We start from the raw sequence: 20234 nt of genomic DNA on the forward strand, positions 1-20234 counted from the left end.
TTTTTTTTTTTTGGTGGATATAAATGGCCGTCGATAGAAAAAGTGTCAATGGACAATATCACTTCAGGTGCAATAAAACGAGTATTCAACGTGTGTGGTCCGAATAGCGACCCCAGAAGTTTTCTTTTACTGATAAGTGCAAATTTCAATATTAGCGTACTCTTAAATGCATAAAGTAGCATAAATCACAAAAGTGGGGTGTCCACCAAAAATTCGCTTAGCCCTCGCGCAAACCCACAAGAAAATTAATTTACTGGTGGGAGTTTTGATTTTCCAACGTTCAACATCACCAAATTTATTCTTGAGACCATCAACCACCCAGCGTCAAGGTAAGGTATGTATGCGATGGTCGAATCGTGCAACTTACTAAAATCATACTGTTCCTATTCATATCTTCAATTGACTAACATTCTCGCTCTAGATTTACGCCCTTCACGATGGCCTCAAGACCGACTGTCACCATCATCGGTAAAGATGGTACTCCCTCGGGAGCTACCCATCCCATTCCTGCCGTTTTCGCCTCGCCCATCCGACCCGACATCGTTCAACAAGTCCACACTGGAATCGCGAAGAACAAGCGACAGCCCTATGCCGTGAGCGAGAAGGCCGGTCATCAGACCTCTGCCGAATCTTGGGGAACTGGTCAGTAATAGAGAAGGCCGGACCGTTGCAAAAATTCTAACAGTCTCGCGCAGGTCGTGCTGTTGCCCGTATTCCCCGTGTCTCGGGTGGTGGTACTCACCGTGCCGGTCAGGCTGCCTTCGGTAACATGTGCCGTTCTGGTCGCATGTTCGCCCCTACCAAGATCTGGCGAAAGTGGCACATCAAGATCAACCAGGGCCAGAAGTGAGTCAAAACAGATCCGGTAGAAGGTGAACTAATGAACTAATACCTTGACAAGGCGATTTGCTACTGCATCTGCTCTTGCCGCTTCTGCAGTTCCCCCTCTATTGCTCGCCCGTGGCCACCAGATTTCTTCCGTCCCCGAAGTTCCTCTGGTCATTGACTCTGCCGTTTTGGAGGGTGGTGCTGCCGCCAAGACTGCCGGCGCTCTCGCCATCCTGAGCGCTGTCGGTGCCACTCCCGATATCGAGAAGGCTAAGAAGTCGAAGAAGCTCCGTGCCGGTAAGGGTAAGCTGAGAGGCCGCCGCCACCGCCAGCGACGTGGACCTCTGGTCATCTACGACCCCGAAGTCGACGGAAAAGAGCTCGTCACCGGAACCCGCAACCTTCCCGGCGTTGAGACCTGCTCTGTCTTCGCTCTCAACCTTCTCCAGCTTGCCCCTGGTGGTCACCTCGGCCGATTCATTGTCTGGACCTCGGCAGCTTTCAAGGCCCTCGACAGGATCTACGGTACCACTACCAAGCCTTCTGAGCTGAAGAAGGACTTCCTTCTACCTTCCAACCTGGTTTCCCAGGCCGATCTGAGCCGTCTCATCAACAGCTCCGAAATCCAGAGCGTCCTCGAAGCTCCCAAGGGTGGCCCCCTGACCAAGCGTGCTGCTGTCCAGAAGAACCCTCTGCGCAACAAGCAGGTCATGCTGCGCTTTAACCCCTACCACTCCACGTTCGTAAAGGACAAGGTCGGTCAGCAGAAGGCACCAGAGGGTAAGCCTCCTAAGACTTCTAAGAGCTTCCTGGAGGTATTGCGTGAGGATTAGATTAGACTAGCTTGGTGAGCAGCGCAGTCTAAAAGGGGAAAATGGGTGCATCGGTTGCTATATCACGGCGTAATGGATCATAGGGTCTAATGAATCAATGGACATTCTCATTCTGACGCCAGATTTTCCCTCCTAAATGATAAATCTATGATCTATCCCTGGTTCATAGAAAAGTGACTAGTGGAATAGCTTAATGTTTTGTGAATTGACATGTCGTAGACATACTCCATTGCACCATGCCACATATTTTACTATTCATTCAACGCCCTTTGAACCCCTCAGCCCTACAGGCAGTCTGTCGGCTTGGGCATCTGCGTACATAGTTTGCAAAGTATGGATATATTTACAGGTATTTATGCTGCCCGTTTCGCAGGCTATACGTTTCCATGTTAAACTCTTCACGAAAGCTCAATCACACCAATCTCAGACCGTTAGCCATGATGTTCCAAAACTCCACGTTCGACAATCAAAACCTATTTCCATACCCGCTACTATCTGGGCTAGTAGATATTCGTGAAGCCATCCTCACTTGGCAGCTCACTGGTCACCTTAACCCTTTTCCCATGCTTACATCAGTGGAAGTCGTCTTCTTAGGTATGCGATTACCAAGACAACCAAATATAGTGATTAAGACGTTTACGTATGTATTCTGATTTCAATCTAAAGGCCGGGATAATGGTGTAAAAAACAACATCTAGTCCCATATGTAGATTGGCCGGAAATGGATACATCAACGTCGCAAAACTCCAACATCTCTCTATCCCGAGCGCTTTCAACTCCAACTCGAAAACATACCTTTATCCCGACCCAATGGAGATACGTAAAGCCACCATATATCCATCACTTTATCGACACACGCAATAAAAACACCTCTCAAATGTAAACTAACACCCCATCCAGGCCCCCAGATTCACCAACCCATCCTCCGCATTTTGCGCCGTCCTCGCGAGGTTGATCTCGTCGAGGATATCCTCGATCTCCTTAACATTCTTAACGCGCCAGAACTTCTGCACGCCCTCGCCGAAGCGGCGGGAGCACGCGTCGATGTTCTCCTCGCTCTCGGCGGCGAAGCACAGCCGGAAGTAGGCCCAGGCGCGCTTCTCGCGGATCTCGGGCGTGGCGCTGTACAGCAAGCCGGGGCTGACAAGCACGAGGAACGGCTTGCGGGTGAGGAAGGCCATGAGCGCGGTCGACAGCGCGACGCCGTCGATCACGTTGCCGCCCCGCGTCCCGGGAGCTCGCCACAGCGGGTGCGTCTCGAAGCGCATGCGCACCCAGAGGAACATGCCGCCGCGCGGCCAGCGGAAGTCGTATAGCCGCGTCTTGGTGATGACGCCCCAGTCGGCGTCGGCCTCGCGCGTCGGCGTCGACTGCTTCAGCTGGTCCGCGTGCTCCTCGAGGATCCGGCACATGCGGTTCATGCGCCGCTCGTACTGGCCGCGCAGGCCCGCGAGCCAGCGCACCCAGCCGTCCATCTTCCAGCCGCTGAAGGCGAGCTGCTGCTGCTGCTCCTTCCGGCTATTAGGCTTGATCGTGAGTTGGGCCATCGCGGCCTCAGGCTGCGGCCCCATGATGGTCTCGGCGATCACGACTTGCGCGAAGCCGGACGGCTGTTGCGTGCCCGACTCGCTGACGCGGAGGAGCCGCTCGGCGATCGCGGGCTGCGTCGTGATCCACCCCATGCGGCAGCCGGGCGCGATGGTCTTGGAGAAGGTGTCGAGCCGGACGACGCGGCCGTCTACGTCGACGTTGAGGAAGGACGGCGCTAGCGAGTCTATGTACTCGTACCCGGACTTTTTCTCGAGCGTATTCGCTACCTTGGGCTCGGGGATAGGTAAGTTTCTCGCTTTGGCCTCCTCGATCTCGGCCGAGGGGTATTGGAGATACCAGTACGGGTCATCCTCGACGATGATGACGTCGTATTTGCTGCAGACCGAGTACAGTTCCTTTCTCCTTTCCAACGACAAGACACCACTTGTGGGATTGTGACCCATTCTATGGAATGGTATTAGCAAGTTGCTGATAGGTTGCATATGAGAATTGGGGCTCGCATGGAACTCACGTGACGGTATACATCAAGTGCGGTCGTTTTCCTTTTTCGTGATCCCAATTCGCAAGCACATCTTCTAAGCTTCCGGGACCGAATGGCGCCATGCCTTCTTCGTCCATCTCGATTGGCACGACCTGTACTCCTCGGGGTTGCGCCTGGGTGAGCACGTTGGAGTACATGAATACTTCGGTTACCATGCCTGGCCGCTCCCGGATATCGTTCTTCCCTTCGACCCAGATGTTCGTGAAGACCTCCAATGTCTTTGACATACCGTCTGTCGAGCCGCATGTCGATATGACCTCCGGCCCTCCTTCATATGGCACATTCGGATGTAAGACGTCGCGCGCGAATTGGCGGATGAAGGAAAGCAGCGGCGGGTATCCATCGGCTTGGCCATATTGCAGAGCGCTAGCTAGGTCTATCTTCCTCTTTATGTCCGAGGTAGGCGCATCGTGAGGCACAACGACGTGGGACGCGGTGGCCTGGTCCGAGATGGAAGTATCCGCCAATTGCCAAGACAGTAGGTCGTCGGAGCCGGGATAGTTGGGCGACGGCGTCCATCGGTCCGGTCTCGCGGTCTGGGCTTCCAACGTATCGAAGGGGAAGAGATGTGCATTCGGAAGACCTGACACAGGGAATTCGGATTAGCTTCCGGACTTTCACAAAACCATTGTGTCTGGGGGGTGGTGTCAAGTAAGGGACCGGGACTGATAAGGAAGGCTCACCGCCAGCGAATTGACCAATATTGGGAATCTGGAAGTATTTGTAGAATTCCTTCATTTTACTAGGGGCCCGCGCCTTGGTAACATCCGAGAAGTGATGAGACATGTCTTTTGGTAATGGTTTCGCCATGCCGGCGACGCTTTCATTGGATGCTTCCATGATTGACCTTCGATGGACACAGCAGTGATGTATCTCGGATGTACGATGTGTGTAGATACGGAGATGGATAGATAGGTATGTATTTGTACTACGCGATGGTTGGAATATAGTAGTCTATTTAGATATGCGTACGAATGCACATATAAGTATACGCATACATACAATATGGTGAGGTAAGTTATAGTAAGATGGGAGGACAAAAGGTTACACCGCACGTATGTGTCTGTCTGCCTGCATCCTGTCTCTGGTTATTCTATGATAGCCCTATCTCATAGAACTTATGTCGGGATCTCGCCCTAAGATTAGTGAACTGGCATGTCGATTACAAATTCGAATTCGACAAGGGCGCGGAATGCCTCTAAGCAGTTTTAGGAAGAATTCCGATTTAAGCGATTCATCCATCCAGGGGTCATCCTGCTTTCCTATCTCCGTGCCGCCCTTATGTAACGAAGTTGACCCTAGCCGCTGCCGTAAGTCTTGGTAACTCTTTGTACATCAGTACCATGTACCACAGCGCGGGGCTCTATGCAAGGTACCCCACATCCGATTTGATGTCAGTCCTTCCTGGTCATCCCAATCTACAAAATTTCAGCTTAGATCTTAGAACTTTTCACTTTTCAAAGGCGAATACGTGTGCAATACATGAAACGCAAAATACCTTTTTAAACGTTTGTCATATCGATATTTTGAGTCTGCAGCGAATTTTGTACCTCAATTGAAGTTTTACTCCCTCTTACATTGTGTATAGAGTTGCGTAACTTGACGCCGATCTCGCCCCCAAGCCAGATCCCTCTCGTAAAATACCCCCATTCTCGCCAGCGAGCGTTTGTCCGGTCCGGTCGGTAGATCTAAGAACGGAAAGGAAAGAAGAAGAAATAAATAAGAAAAGGGAAACCAACCCAACCTAATATATAGATTTGTCTTGGGAAATATCAAAGTGTTCAAAAGAGAAGTGCTTAGAGGGTGACCGTTCGTCATGGAGAAGATCACGGACAAGATAGCCGCTTTGCCGGCAGACTCGAGTTATTTCTCGCTCGAATTCTTCCCTCCGAAGACCGCCATGGGATTCTCGAATCTACGCGACCGTCTTGATCGAATGGCACGAGCATTGCGACCCCTATTCGTAAACGTAACGTGGGGTGCCGGTGGATCTACCGCTACTAAGTCTCTCGAGCTAGCTGAGATATGTCAGAGGGAATTGAATCTGACAACATGTCTACACTTGACATGTACGAATATGAGCCGGAAGCTAATTGATAGGGCGCTGGAAGACGCAAAGGTGTTGGGTATTAGGAACATCTTGGCCTTAAGAGGTGATCCCCCAAGAGCTGCGGAATATCGGGATCCAAACGAAAATCCGGAGGATGCCATAGATGAAGACTTCACGTGGGCGATCGACTTGGTCAGATACATAAGAAAGACTCACGGCGACTACTTCTGCATCGGCGTCGCAGCTTATCCCGAAGGCCATGCCGACGAAAGCCATCCTTTAGGCCAGAGTCTGGAACATGATCTTCCCTACCTTGTCGACAAGACTCAGGCCGGCGCCGATTTCCTCATGACTCAACTTTTCTTCGACACGGATGCTTATGACAACTTTGAGCGGACCCTAAGGGAACACCCTAGCGGCACCTTCAAAACAATCCCCATTATTCCGGGATTAATGCCTATACAGAGTTATCAGATGATCAAGAGGACGACGAAGCTTAGCCACGCTAAGATACCTGATGCGATAATGTCACGGCTCGACGATGTGAGGAAGGACGATGAGAAGGTGAAAAACGTCGGCGTGGACATCCTTTGCGAAATCGTCGACAAGGTCAAGGAGCTTACAAGTAGAACGCCTGGTCCTACGGGTTTCCACTTTTACACTCTCAACCTCGAGAAAGCTGTATCATTCATCGTTGAGAGGACGAATCTCATACCTCCCAGTACCCCCATATCAGAGGAGGAAGATGCCGTCGTCGAGGACATCACCTCCAGGATCCCAACCCTCCAGGTCAACGGCTCAGACCACGACCGCCTCTCCCAACCCCGCGACACCTCCCGAAGCCGCAGACAGTCCAACGTCGGCTCAGAACCGCGCAACCGAGTGATCATCTCGGGGCGATCCGTCTCGCACCCCGAATACGAAGCCACATCTGCCGAGGCCAGCATCCCCGCGGAGCCGATCAACAGCCGCGCCAACACGCTCGCCATCTCCGAAGGGGAAGGCGTCCTAGGCCGCGAAGCCACGTGGGACGACTTCCCCAATGGCCGATGGGGCGACGCCCGCTCGCCCGCGTACGGCGAGATAGACGGCTACGGGCCCAGCCTGCACGTTTCGCACGCGCAAGCCGTCAGCCTCTGGGGCAACCCTAAGAAGCTCTCCGACATCAACGACCTCTTCGTGCGCCACCTGTCCGGCGAACTCTCCGCCATCCCCTGGAGCGAGGAGGAGTTCAACGAGGAGACCAGCACCATCACTGCCCACCTCATCCAACTGAACCGGAGGGGCTGGTGGACTGTCGCCTCCCAGCCCGCCGTCAACGGCCTTAGGTCGTCCGACCCGGTCTTTGGCTGGGGCCCCCAGCACGGCTTCGTCTTCCAGAAGGCGTTCGTCGAGTTCTTCGTGCCGTCGGCGCAGTGGAAGGTCCTGCTCGACAAGCTCCGGAGCCCGCAGGTCGCCGGCCAGGTCACTTTCTACGCGGCCAACGCCGCGGGCGATTTCATCTCGTCCGACCTGACGGGCGGCGCCGTCGCAGCCGGCGAGCTCCAGGAGTCCAGCACGAATGCGGTGACGTGGGGCGTGTTCCCCGGGAAGGAGATCATCACGCCGACTATCATAGAAGAGGTCAGTTTCCGGGCGTGGAGCGAGGAGGCCTACGGCATCTTCGCCGAGTGGGCGCAGGTCTACGGGAAGGGTTCGGAGAGCGAAAAATTACTGGAGGACGCGAGGGCCGACTCGTGGCTCGTGAATATCATACACCACGACTACGTCGACAAAGACGCCCTGTGGAACCTGTTACTGAACTAGAATATTCACGCAAGAAAAAAAGAAAGAAAATAGTAAAATAGAATAAGGGGTGGGGGGAAATCAACGGTAGTATTTTCGGACGAAACTTGACTATCTACTAGAGTATCAGGTAGCCAGAGTTGCTGACAAACTATCTAATTCATCCGCAGCCCTTATGAAGAAAGTCCTGAGATTTCATCGCGAATCCGGAAAAGTAGTGCAAAAGCGAAGAAAAAAAAGGAAATGTTTTGGTCAGGTTTCGATGTAGCATCCAGTTGCCCGTGTACCTGAGTCAAGAAGAGTGAAGCCAGAGATCACCTATGGGGCTGTGCGAAACTTGCCCGTAGGTATATCAGAGTGTATGCAAAAGCATGAGAATGATGGTGTTGCAGAATTGGCAACGTTTGCATGGCCCATCCGAACGCCCTCCTAATCCACCACTACCCCTTTAGCTAACCACCAACGCGTGTCATTGATAGTTGGCAAAATAGCATATCGTGTCGTCATTTTTGTCCCATAAAACTGTCCTTTTCCCACCACACCTCTTCCTTTCGTTCGGTTGGTAACGAGAGAGAATAAGGAAAAGGGTAACTAATATGTCTTTGGTGATGTCACGCGATTGCGGTTAAGGACTTTCCACCGACATGAGACGATTCAGTCGTGATCGCCATCCTGTGATGGCGTCGAGCAACAAAAGGAAACCAAGTAGAACTTAAAAAGACGTCAACATCAGATCTCGCCGTCTGAGAGATCATCGGGTACGTCCTGGGTGGAACTCTCGTAGCTGTTGAATGCAGGTGTATCGACGTGCTCCTCCTCACCAGGCTCCTTGGCCTCTTCCTTAACGCGGCAGGAGCGCTGGGGATTCTGACGGCCAGTCGCTGTCTCGTCGTCCTCACCCGAGTCGGAGTCAACGATGACCTGGACGTTGGTCTTGGTCGGGACGCGTTGAATGCCTTTGCCGAAGAGGGAGTCGCCATTGGTGGACTGTCTGCCACCACTGGCAGGGAAGAGGTTGCGAGCAACACCGCCGTTGGCCGTCGTGGTGTCCTTGTCATTGCCGTTCTTCTTGGAGGCTGGGGTAGCTTTGGCCTTGGTAGCGCTAGCCTTGGTCGCGGTGTTGCGTCGCTTGGGGGCCGGAGTCTTGGACTCTTCCTCCTCTGATTTGACGTCCTTGACGTCGTAGTCAGAGTCGTCGCCGCCGCCAGTGTCCTCGTCGGACATGTTGACCTTCTTGCCTCCACGCTTGCGCTTCGAGCCGGGAGTGCCACCGGCGCCAGCCTTCTTCGCCGTAGAAGGGGGCGTCGTGCTTAACTTGGGCTTGCCAGGACCGATCTTGACCTCGGCTGGGTTCTTGCCTTCCTCGAGAGCCTGCTGCTGTGCTCGGCCCACTGCCTTGATCTCACGGAACTGCCACTCGACTCCTCCGACGGTCGACTCGCCGAACAGCTTCTGAATCTCTGTGAGAATACGTTAGCCATCTTGTTTCCCTCGTTATGTACGGGTAGCGATAACATCTAGTAGCGGTAATGATATGGGTAGAGTGAGTGATAGTTAGGGGTGAGAAGGCTTTCAGGGGTCTACCTTGGGTCTCGACGGGCAACTTTCCCGGGTCCTCTTTGGCCTTCCTACAGGCGATTTGCATCTTGGCTAGTTGCTTGACGGGACGCAGGCGATGATCTACGGCCGACGCGGTCGTACCTCCGCCCATGTATTCTGCGAGCTCTACAGCTACATCAGCCCGAGAAAGTTACGAGAAGGGTAGTGGGATGGGAGGTTTTTGATAATATGCTGGGATTGGGTGATATAGAGAGGGCAGGGAGCTGAGGGGGGGTTTGAAGAAGGTAGTATTGATATACACCAACTGTGGCTTCCTCTTCGAATTGAGACATCTCTAAAGTTCTTGTTGCCGTCTACAGTTACACGCCTCAGTTGGCTAGCAAATGGACGACCAACAGTGCTCCCTATACGATACGTGGTAAATGACCCGACATAAAACGTGGAGAATGGCCCATAACAAAGAGGTGGGGCCGTCCACGGTAGGTAGAATGGACGAAGAAAGGATAGGAACAGACACCATGTTCTCCAATAAATCGCGATAAAAAGTCGAGTATACGTACCAGCATAGTTAAGCTTGGGCTTTGCAGAAGCGAGCACGGCTGCGAGTAGACGCACGCTAGACTCGTAAGTGCGGAAGTTGGTCTTGTTTTGGTGAGGAGGCATCGTGACCAAGGTGCTAGAATTGACTGTCTAGAAAGAATAAAGGCAACCCTGATGATGTTAGAATAACGTTTGTCGACGGGAGTCAGAAGAAAGATAAGGGGCAACGACTGCTTGGGGTGACAAGTAGAAAGGTTCGTTCAAGATTGAAGTTGTCTGAGGAAAGATTTGAGATTTTGTTAAGTGGGACGGGGAAGTATGTTTGTATGTGTTGGTGATGTTTTCAAGGTGGACAGTAGTGGGAGTTGCTGCGTGGGTAGAATTATCTCCGGGGATAGTGATGAAAATAGGAACCATGCAGAGATTGAGGGGAAGGTACACTTGAGAGAAAAACCATAGAAACAGGACAGAAAACCGGCAGGAACTGACGATCTTGTCGAGTGTACATTGAAAAGAGAAGAGGTGGCTTACAGTGTAGATGGTTGATTTCTGGCTGGATGTAGAAATCGGCAAGACGAACTTCCGCAGGCTCTGGAAAATTAGTCTTGGATGTCTCTCTGATGATAGATGAGGGTGAAGAAAATCGACGAGGCTGAGGCAGAAAGAAGACGCAATCCTGTGAAGAAGAGTACAGGTATGGACGGGTGGTAGTATGTAAAGTTGAAGAGGGATATGACGGAGAGTGAAAAGAGAAGACCTCTTCTTACCTGTCATGTGCTTGCCTAAAGATTCGTGTCTAACGAGAGTGTGCTTGCCAGTACTCTGTTCAGTCCCTTAGAAAGTACTGTTGTTGCTGCTTAACATTGGATTTGAGGGCAAGACCCAGCAGTGCAGAAGTGCAAGACTAGGGTTAGGCAACTGCAAGCAGATAGCTGGTACTTGATAGTGGGCTGTTGAATGACTGTTGTTGCTGTGTTTACTGAGTGTCCACTTATGTACGTGGTGACCGTCCTCGGTGCACTTGGTTGTCGTGGGATTCTTTATGATTCAACCTTCAGACTTCGTCAAGTCAAGTGGGTGTTGGACTCGGGTTCTACACAAGAGTTAGCCACATTATTATCCAGGACTTGGCATCAATGTAGGGATGGATACGATTATCAATTCGATAGCTATCCAGAACAAATTCTAAGGGAAACCAACCTACGAGGCCAAGTTATTTCTCAGGCTAGTTGCCCCAAGAAATGACAGGGCTGCTTTCAAGCTTGAGATCCCCGTCTTAGATCTGAGTAGAATCTGGGAATGAAACTTATACCCAATGATATGGGATAATATGGGATAAACAGGTTCAATCTTCAAGTGACGACTAAAATTGGAGGTGAATATAACTGAAAGTGTACAATGGTGAGTTGACTATATTGCCTTCGAGTATTCGACTAGGTACCTCAAGAGGGTTGTGTAAACAAGCCAATGAGAGTAAACAAAAGGTAACTACAGTTGTAACTAAGCAGCGTCTTGGATTCAGAAAGAAGTCTCAACTCAACAAGAGATGCCTTCATTTATGTACGAGGGGAAAAGGCTTGGAGTATTTAGTGACGAGAGCAAGAGGGTATTAAGTTGAGAGGATGGTAGAGAGTAGCTGGGCCAATATCCCTCCAATGTTGAAGTGAGCGAGCGTGTGTCTTAGATAGGCCGTGACTATGGCCTCAGAATTCTAGATGCCCATCTATCACATTACCCCTCTCTTTCGTACAGAGTTGACATCGAGACGATAAAGAATATCACTATTATTCGGTACCAACTTTCTAGACTTCAGAAAATGCATTTTGTGGCTGTTTATACATGGAGGGATTAGAAGCCTGAGGTACTCGTTAACATGAATTCACAGAACCCGCACGGCTCACAGAAGGTCATGTCACCCCAGCCACCCGCGTATTTTGACAGGGGTTTTACAAGCCAGGCAGCCAGGCAGGCCGACAATCTTCAGTATGATCCCCTTTTTCTTTTTCTATGCCTTTTGGAATACTGATTCAATCGATAACGATGTGCCTCAGATCATGGGATTGGTCCGTCATAATTTCAATTGTGACCAAATCTTCGCCATTTGCAGAACTAACATAGCGCTTTGACTCGATGACGAAGATATCAAGGGTCTAGCCTTCGATGCTTAATCATGCCATTTTCTTCATTATATCATTACATGTCTATATTGGGGTTAATCTCTAATACGTTAGATTATGGTAGATTAAGTAAGTCGTGCAGTTGTTCGTCTAAATCGTCTTCTCCCCTAATGGAGTCCCTCTCCCTGTTGGCGTCTGTCGCCCGCCGTTGAACGAGCCAGACAGATGCGGCTTACCACTTGGGTACGGCCATCCCTGTTGTGCCTTCGTAGTTGGTTGCTGGTCACCGTACATCAAATACTGAACACCGATAAGAAAGTCGCAAGCGGCCTGGAAGATGCCGCAGAGTTTGAAGGCCCACGGAATTGCGGTGGTGGACGTGAAAAACCAGAACATTTTCATGGCGTCTCCGACCAACCAACTTGCCAGCACCGAGAAGCGAAACCCTTTGCAAGATCGTGAGCGTGCGTTGGCAACTAGCTGCGGAATTGGCAATGTTGCTTCGACAGACAGGCCGATATAACCTATTAAAGCGGAATATCCGGAATAGAATGAATGAAACGGCGCAATTAGTAATTCGAGTATAGTTAAAACAATAAACAACGACAATAAGAATTGCCAATAGCTAGCGTATATAATTAGCCAAGGTGTCGTTGCATGCCTTAGGTAGAGCTGTAAGAAACTTACGGCTTCGGTGAACGCCACTGCCAGAAATTATATGGCCGTTGAAATCCTCCGAACCCATCCTGGGCGCCAGCAAAGGGAAGCGCAGCATCGCCTCCTTTTGATGATGGTGGTGGTCGGTGGTCGAGGGCAATTTTTAGAAGGATGAGTTGTATGAAAATGTTGCAAAATGACTGGATTAACAAGGCCTCGTCGAATTTCGCGCCTGGGTAATAAAAGATCCTACAGATAACTACTGTTAGCATGCCAATTTCCGTATATAATAGTATTAGGGCAAGGCGGACAAACCTGAATATCGATGCGACAAGCATAATAAGAGGGATATCCAGCGAGAACCCAGCACTCGATCTCGCCTTATGCATAGCAACTGCCTGATCTGTGTATGAGAGGATCGGAGACATTATAAGAAATACAGGGGCCGCATAGCCGGCCAATGTCGCGAGAAAGGTCATCTTGACGGTCGAGTATATGGGTTCGCCTGGGTTCGTCGGAGGATGCGGAAATGTCAAGTATTTGGCGTATATCAATTCTCCCGGTTCTACGCAGAGTCCGCCACATTAGAAACATTAGCAAGATATGGAATACATTGCTCAATTGGTAAAGGTAGCGGGAAGTTCAGTTACAGAAATTCCATCTGAGAACGCAAATTTATGTCTAAAATGAAGAACCGCGACGAGTGGAACTTGAATCAATCCAAACACTTGTCAAAAAGGGGCTAGCCTAACTAGTACCCAGATTTTACCAACCATTGACGTAGTGCAACAAAGTACAGTTGACCGTCTCGAGCCTTATCGGGGCGGTTAAATTCTCATCCGAGAACACTGTGTGTAGGTACCTAGGTACATACCTCGTCCTTATCGCTTTTATCACACCTCGATTCGACCAAAAGCAGGAAGAGTTGGGACTAAGCTGAGTCGATGATTGGCTGGATTAGTTATGCAAATGCAGGGTCCTGTCGGATCTCTTTCTACCCCTCCATTGAAAAGTTAGAATGATTGTTAACCCCACATGGTTATGAACATTTTCTTTTACAACGCGTGCTTCAGTAAGACTTCAAGTGACACATTCGAGTTTACTTAGGACATCTTACTCCAAGTGCCGCCGGGCCACTACGGTCACCGCTTGACAAGATGGAATATATCACTTTGACCGGAGAGTCTTGCTTCACTTCCTCCGAAGCCCAAAAATTGAAGGATCGTGTCAACCAAACGGCACCGACGAAAGTAACTAACATTATAGGTTCCTGGATATATTACGCGCATATCAAAGGAAACAAGGAGGCTCTTCAATCCAAACTCCAGCAATTACTCCCATTGCCTGACAACTCTGGTCCACCACCTCTAACTCATATTGGATATACTCGTACATATTTTATTGTACCCAGGAATATATCACCATGGAGCTCAAAAGCAACCAAGGTCTGCGAAGTTTGCGGCCTTAAAGATGAGATCCATCGTGTAGAACGAGCAAGATCCATCACGCTTGGATTTGAACATCCTTTCGACAGTGATGAGATACCATTCAAGGACTTGCTATTCGACCGGATGACTGAGATCATATCTTCAAATCAACCAGACCTTGATTCTATGTTCATCGAGCGGGAGCCATTGCCCCTAGAGGTTGTCAATATCTTTTCCGCAGACCAGACGCCAATTGATCTGCTCAGAGCATACAACATCAAGCATGGCCTAGCTCTAGATGAGTCCGAAATGGAATACCTAGCCCAAGAATTCATGCAGCTCGGACGACCCCCAAATGATATCGAGCTCTTTATGTTTGCTCAAGTCAACTCGGAACACTGTCGTCATAAGTAAGTTATGATCCCTAGGCGTATTTGTATCATCCAATAATACACCCTCATATACAATATATTCCTTGTAGCTTACTTGCATTTAACCATGATTTATCTCTACCGATCGTAGCAAAGAAAACTCTAGAGGAAATATCTAGTCATCCTTCATTGTAGACTAATAGTGGATAACAGGCAATTCAATGCAAGCTGGACTATTGATGGCTTAACTAAAGACATGAGTCTATTCGACATGATTCGACATACGCATAAAAAGACGCCCAATTATACCGTATCGGCCTACAGTGACAATGCTGCCGTAATGCAGGGTGAGATAGGGAGCTACTGGGCCCCTGACTACACAACTGGATCCTGGAGACTCAACAGAGAAGTCGTACATATACTAGCTAAAGTTGAAACCCATAATCATCCCACTGCTATTTCTCGTAAGTAAATACCCAACGCGTTGTGACTATTACTAGTGAGCGTAGCAATGCTAACTTCCGATGCTTTTCCAGCTTTCCCAGGAGCCGCCACGGGATCAGGTGGCGAGATCCGTAAGTTGGCTCGTGATTTTGTCTAGTTACCATTACTAGTGATATAAACTGCATCTGAGGTCGTATCGCTACAGTCTAGTCTGAGCTCTTACTAACTGTCACCCTTTCAGGCGATGAAGCTGCCGTCGGGAGAGGATCGGCTACTAAAGCAGGACTCTCTGGATTCTGGGTATCCGACCTCCTTATCCCAGGCCACCAAGCTTGGGAGGCTGACATTGGCCGCCCGGCCCACTATGCGAGCAGTCTTGATATCATGTTAGAAGCACCTATTGGTTCTGCCCGCTTCAACAATGAGTTTGGCCGTCCTGCGCTTACTGGTTGTTTCCGCACGATGTTGACAAACGGTACCAATAAGAGCGACGAGAATTCTGAAAAGGCGGCAGAGTGGCGAGGCTATCACAAACCAATCATGATTGCGGGTGGACTGGGTAGAGTTAGACCGGCACACGCCCTCAAGAACCCAACCGATGTGCATGAAGGTGCCCATGTTATCGTGCTTGGTGGTCCTGCAATGCTAATTGGACTTGGCGGTGGTGCGGCGTCTAGTAATGCTTCCGGAGAAGGGACCGCAGATCTCGATTTCAACAGCGTCCAGCGAGGTAACCCCGAGATGCAGCGTCGAGCTCAAATGGTTATCGACACATGTGTTGGCCTAGGTGACGCGAACCCTATCGTAAGTACTTCCAAAAGTTCTAATCACCAGGGCTTTATGGCTTTGACTTTCCAAATTCCATACTTCGCGCCTTGTATATAGCTGCTAATTATAAATCTCTAGGCTATGATACACGATGTTGGTGCTGGTGGATTGTCGAATGCCCTCCCAGAGCTTGTCAAAGACGCCGGATTTGGGGGTAAATTTGAACTGCGACAAGTTGAGAGCGCGGATGGTAGCATGAGCCCGTTACAAATCTGTAAGTGTTTTCTAGCTATCGTTTTACTTCATTATGCCTAGGTATGTTAACCTAAGGTATCACTAACTTGTGTTGACAGGGTGCAACGAGGCTCAAGAACGTTATGTCCTTTTAGTTAACAGCGAAGGGATGAATCGATTTGTGAGCATATGCAGTAAGTTCTCGTTGTCCTTAGGACATATCATCTGGTAATAACCTGTTGAATAGGACGTGAGCGCTGTGGCTTTTCAGATGTCGGCACCGTGGTATCCGAAAATGAGAGCGGCCCTCCTAAGCTTATTTTAACAGATAGGAACGCAAAGGAGAAAACATACTCGCGACCCATTGACTTGCCCATGTCGACTCTATTTCCCCCAGGCCGTCGGTTGCAGCGCATAGTTACCTCGAGCAAACCAATTCTACCAAAGTTCGATCCAGTTCCTACTTTGAGGGCTGCGTTTGGAGACAAATTGTCAGATGCCGAACTAATCAGAAGCGCCTTGCAGAGAGTTTTCTGGATGCCGGCTGTGGGTTCAAAGTCCTTCTTAATTACAATTGGAGATCGAACAGTCGGTGGTCTTACTGCTCGAGACCAAATGGTAGGACCCTGGCAGACTCCTGTGGCCGACGTTGCCGTAACAGCCACGTCATTCAATTTGGGATCGAAAACGAGACATGGTGAAGCAATGGCTATGGGCGAAAAGCCTACTCTTGCACTAATATCGCCTGCCGCTTCTGCTCGTATGGCGGTTGCCGAGAGCTTGATGAACATAGCTGCTGCGGATATCATGGGCGATCTACGACGAGTAAAGTTATCCGCTAACTGGATGGCGGCCGTGAATCATCCTGGAGAGGGAGCGGCTCTTTACGAAGCGGTTGAAGCCATTGGGCTTCATATGTGCCCACGGTATGTACCAATCGCATCTCACCTCTTTTCTTTCCTTCACAAAGCTCGATATATTCTCCTCGATATATTCAGATTCTCAATTGCTGGAACGAGGTTATATCCCCCAAAAATTACAGGAGATACTAACTAGGCATTAGGTTAGGCATCAGCATACCAGTCGGCAAAGATTCAACGTCCATGAAGGCAGCATGGAAGGACCGTGAGACTGAAGAAACCAAGAGCGTAACCGCACCTGTATCAGTCGTCATTTCTGCCTTTACCATAGTGGATGACATTCGAAAGACCTGGACCCCACAGCTACGACGCGTGGAGGAAGTCGGAGAGACTGTTCTCATGTTTGTCGATCTAGCAAACGGCAAGAAAGCCATGGGCGGGTCCGCCCTTGCCCAGTCGTTCGGCTATGTGGGTGACGAGGCACCGGATGTGCGAGACATCGACTTAATCACTGACTACTTTGACGCACTGGCTCAACTTCACCAAAGCGGCGTTGTTCTTGCGTATCACGATAGATCTGACGGTGGGTTGATTACGGCAGTAGCTGAGATGATGTTCGCAGGACGATGCGGTGTTGACTTGATGATGGATGGAATTGCCAAATCATACCTAGTCGAGGACATGGTTGATGCTTTATTCAACGAAGAACTGGGAGCCGTGTTCCAGGTGCGAGCCTCAGATGAGATCAACTTTAAGAGGTGCTTTGCAACTTGTGGCCCACCACCTGGCATGATTAGAAAGTTTGGCAGCGTACAGCCTAAATCAAAGCAAGCGTTGACGATTCGCTATGGAGCGGCGCCTCTTGTCAGCCTCGATAGGAAGGAGATTCAGCAGTGGTGGACAAAGACTTCATTCGAGATGCAGAAACTGAGAGACAACCCCTCTTGTGCCGAGTCGGAATATTCGACTATCCTCGATCAAACCGACCCAGGTCTCTCTTATAAGCTCACTTTTGACCCATCCGACAAGATTCTGCCATTGGCTGCCTCTATCACTGGTTTCTTTGGCAAGAGCCCTCGAGTGGCTATTCTACGAGAACAAGGTGTCAACGGGCATGCCGAAATGGCATTCGCATTCAAAGCAGCAGGTTTTGACCCAATTGATGTGATGATGACGGATATAATTTCTGGTCGCTCTCTAGCAGACTTTGTGGGTTTGGCTGCCTGTGGCGGCTTTTCCTACGGTGACGTGCTTGGAGCCGGACAAGGCTGGGCTAAGTCCATTCTCATGCACGAGAATGCTCGAAAGGAATTTGTAGATTTCTTCAAGCGGCCGGACACATTTGCTCTTGGAGCCTGCAATGGTTGCCAAATGTTATCACGACTCAAGGAGCTTATACCTGGTACGGAACATTGGCCCGTGTTCGTAGAGAACACAAGCCAGCAATTCGAGGGACGATTAAGCATGGTAAAGATCGAGGACAATTCAAACAAGCCTTCGGTTTTCCTCCATGGCATGGACGGCTCGGCATTCCCCATTGTCGTGTCTCACGGCGAGGGAAGGGCGTCTTTCTCTTCACAAAACTCTCTACAGGCTCTAAACGAGGCAGGGTTGATTCCCATTCGATACGTCGACAACTACCTGAACGTAACAGAAAAATACCCATTCAATCCTAACGGCAGTCCCGGCGGCATCGCTGGTGTCAGCAGCGAAGATGGCCGTGTATTGGCCCTAATGCCTCACCCTGAACGATCAGTAATGGCAGATTCCGTGTCCTACGCACCACCTGCTCTTCTTGAAGAGTGGGGAGAATTTGGACCCTGGATTAGGATGTTCAGAAGCGCGAGAAGATGGGTCGGATAGAGTAGCTCTTACTAAAGTGAGAAAAGACTCTACGCAGCGAACATTTATGTCCAGAACGTACGATCACACGGTTTGCCTTTACTTACATTTCACTATCAAAATAAGACTCGGGATTAAACAATGCGGTTGAAAAATGTAGTATATATTTGACTCCTACGAGAGATACATACATTCGAACGGATACTACATCAAACATTATAGGGGTTTGTTGAAGGCCGTCCCACATTAGGAACGACAGCCTCAAGCGAAGGAGAATGGATAAACAAATGGCTATGGATTTGAGTAAGGCAATGAACATGATGGATTAGCAAAAAAAAGTCACTTTAGGCGCTTCCGCGGCCACCACCTATTGTGGATCGTGATGCTATGTTGATGTTCCTACCTACTGCTCCAACGGGATACTAGGTAAAAATGATATATGCAGGAAACATCAAATTATGGAGCTAGGCAAAGTCACTGCCGGCACCCGTAGACTATCTAGGTAGGTAGAAAACTAAGCAATATCAGTACCGGAGCCGATGTGGTCACGGTTACGATTCGCATTGCAAATCCTGGAGCAATTTGATCCTTCAATCCAGAACGAGCCTCTTCCCCGTTATAGAAGCCCGCGTGCTCAAATCCAAAAGGAAAAAAAAAAAGGAATCCATCGCGATCCTCTCTCGATATACCCCTTACCTAATGCCTCGAGTATTATTATTAGCATTGCTTTAATATACTCCGGAACCTCGCTAAGTAAGAATAGCGTGAGCAGGAACCGGTAACTGAGCCCCATGTTCGTCGCTTGCATTGTTTTCGGTTTTTTCCTTCCCTTTCCCCTTCGTTCTCGTTTTCTCTCATCGTTCAGGGAACAGACAATTTTTTCGTCACTCTATACCAAGGCAAGAAAATTCAATAGCGCCTCCCCGTTTCCGACGTTGAAACCCGGGCATTGGTCGTATAAGGGGATCCGTGTGTAGTAGCAGCAAGGCATAGCGCACATAAGCGTCGCGACGTTGGGGGTCCCCTCCCCCCCAAACCTAGGGTAGCTTAAGCGGCGGCGGCTCTCGCGAGCGGCATTGGGGAACGTCGGGACCCCGTTTCGCGAAGGATACATACAATGGGTAGCTGTTGGACGTCGTAATCGCAACTTTTAGGGGGATGGGGCTTTAAAGCGACGAGACGAAAAGAGAAGGGGAAAAACCTTGGTTTTTCTTGAAAAAGCGTAGCCTTGGGATGGATACGCCCTGTTTTATGACCCCGTATCCCGTATCCGCAGCCTAGCCCGAGCGCAAGGCGGGGGAGAGAGAGACCCTTTTCGCTGATGGTGGATATCATATCGCATCGCATCGCAGATAACATACCTTGGAGTTCTAAGGTTCCAGATAAAGCCAAAAGGTTAGGTAGGTAGTAATTAGAGAGAACCTGGCTGGATTTTCCTTCAAGTGCCGGGGTTTCCGGGCTCCATGCAAGCCACGAGGGAGACAAGACGGGAAACCCTTACAAGCGGAACGCCCAAATGTCAATCCTCCCCTCGCCAATTCCTGCTCCTCGCCTGCAACCTGTCCCTCAAAAATCCTCAGCTGAAGAAAAAAAAGAAGCGCCCCGTCGACGGGCGGCGCCTTCAGGTTCAAAAAGCCCCGTGATTACTTGCTTTCGTTTGGCAGCTAACGGCTTAAGCTTAGCCTGCGGCGGTTGGTGGTTGCGGTCATGCGTCCTCGCGTAGCTAATAAGTAAATAACTGGTCGAGGGGAAACGAGGAGGCTGAGAAGTAATGAGGTACGGTTGTATGTACCTAGGCCTTTTCGTTCCCAGTACTCTGTCTACGC

At 49.9% G+C, this 20234-nt stretch overlaps 6 protein-coding genes across 6 annotated transcripts; 3 read left to right on the forward strand and 3 right to left on the reverse strand.

The window, feature by feature from the left end:
• Nucleotides 1–74: 74 nt before the first annotated feature.
• Nucleotides 75–1872, forward strand: F4807DRAFT_404882 (60S ribosomal protein L4-A). Its single transcript, XM_047996171.1, has 4 exons — nt 75–334; nt 422–642; nt 696–846; nt 902–1872. Exons 2-4 carry the CDS (start codon nt 438–440, stop codon nt 1659–1661), a joined length of 1116 nt encoding a protein of 371 aa, XP_047859400.1. The 5' UTR covers nt 75–334; nt 422–437; the 3' UTR covers nt 1662–1872.
• Nucleotides 1873–1936: 64 nt separating this feature from the next.
• Nucleotides 1937–4908, reverse strand: F4807DRAFT_404886 (aromatic amino acid aminotransferase). The gene is made up of 3 exons (XM_047996172.1): nt 4437–4908; nt 3724–4336; nt 1937–3656 (listed from the first exon to the last, which is right to left on the reverse strand). The coding sequence occupies exons 1-3, from the start codon at nt 4591–4593 to the stop codon at nt 2546–2548; spliced, it is 1881 nt and encodes a 626-aa protein (XP_047859401.1). The 5' UTR covers nt 4594–4908; the 3' UTR covers nt 1937–2545.
• A 532-nt stretch (nt 4909–5440) lies between these two features.
• F4807DRAFT_11693 (MTHFR-domain-containing protein) lies at nt 5441–7963 on the forward strand. The gene has a single exon (XM_047992835.1). It carries the CDS (start codon nt 5570–5572, stop codon nt 7607–7609), a length of 2040 nt encoding a protein of 679 aa, XP_047859402.1. The 5' UTR covers nt 5441–5569; the 3' UTR covers nt 7610–7963.
• A 354-nt stretch (nt 7964–8317) lies between these two features.
• On the reverse strand, nt 8318–9811 carry F4807DRAFT_455335 (uncharacterized protein; the record flags this gene model as incomplete). Its single annotated transcript, XM_048000702.1, has 3 exons — nt 8318–9048; nt 9173–9313; nt 9709–9811. The coding sequence occupies 3 exons, from the start codon at nt 9809–9811 to the stop codon at nt 8318–8320; spliced, it is 975 nt and encodes a 324-aa protein (XP_047859403.1).
• A 1696-nt stretch (nt 9812–11507) lies between these two features.
• Nucleotides 11508–13230, reverse strand: F4807DRAFT_11743 (uncharacterized protein). Its single transcript, XM_047992844.1, has 3 exons — nt 12778–13230; nt 12493–12711; nt 11508–12430 (listed from the first exon to the last, which is right to left on the reverse strand). Exons 1-3 carry the CDS (start codon nt 12939–12941, stop codon nt 11956–11958), a joined length of 858 nt encoding a protein of 285 aa, XP_047859404.1. The 5' UTR covers nt 12942–13230; the 3' UTR covers nt 11508–11955.
• A 304-nt stretch (nt 13231–13534) lies between these two features.
• Nucleotides 13535–18470, forward strand: F4807DRAFT_11801 (phosphoribosylformylglycinamidin). The gene is made up of 8 exons (XM_047992854.1): nt 13535–14299; nt 14474–14724; nt 14797–14835; nt 14946–15508; nt 15611–15746; nt 15826–15900; nt 15954–16632; nt 16770–18470. The coding sequence occupies exons 1-8, from the start codon at nt 13620–13622 to the stop codon at nt 18427–18429; spliced, it is 4083 nt and encodes a 1360-aa protein (XP_047859405.1). The 5' UTR covers nt 13535–13619; the 3' UTR covers nt 18430–18470.
• Nucleotides 18471–20234: the final 1764 nt, after the last annotated feature.

The sequence above is a fragment of the Annulohypoxylon truncatum genome, assembly GCF_022578515.1.
Source record: "Annulohypoxylon truncatum strain CBS 140777 unplaced genomic scaffold F4807scaffold_1, whole genome shotgun sequence".
Classification (NCBI taxonomy): Eukaryota; Fungi; Ascomycota; class Sordariomycetes; order Xylariales; family Hypoxylaceae; genus Annulohypoxylon; species Annulohypoxylon truncatum.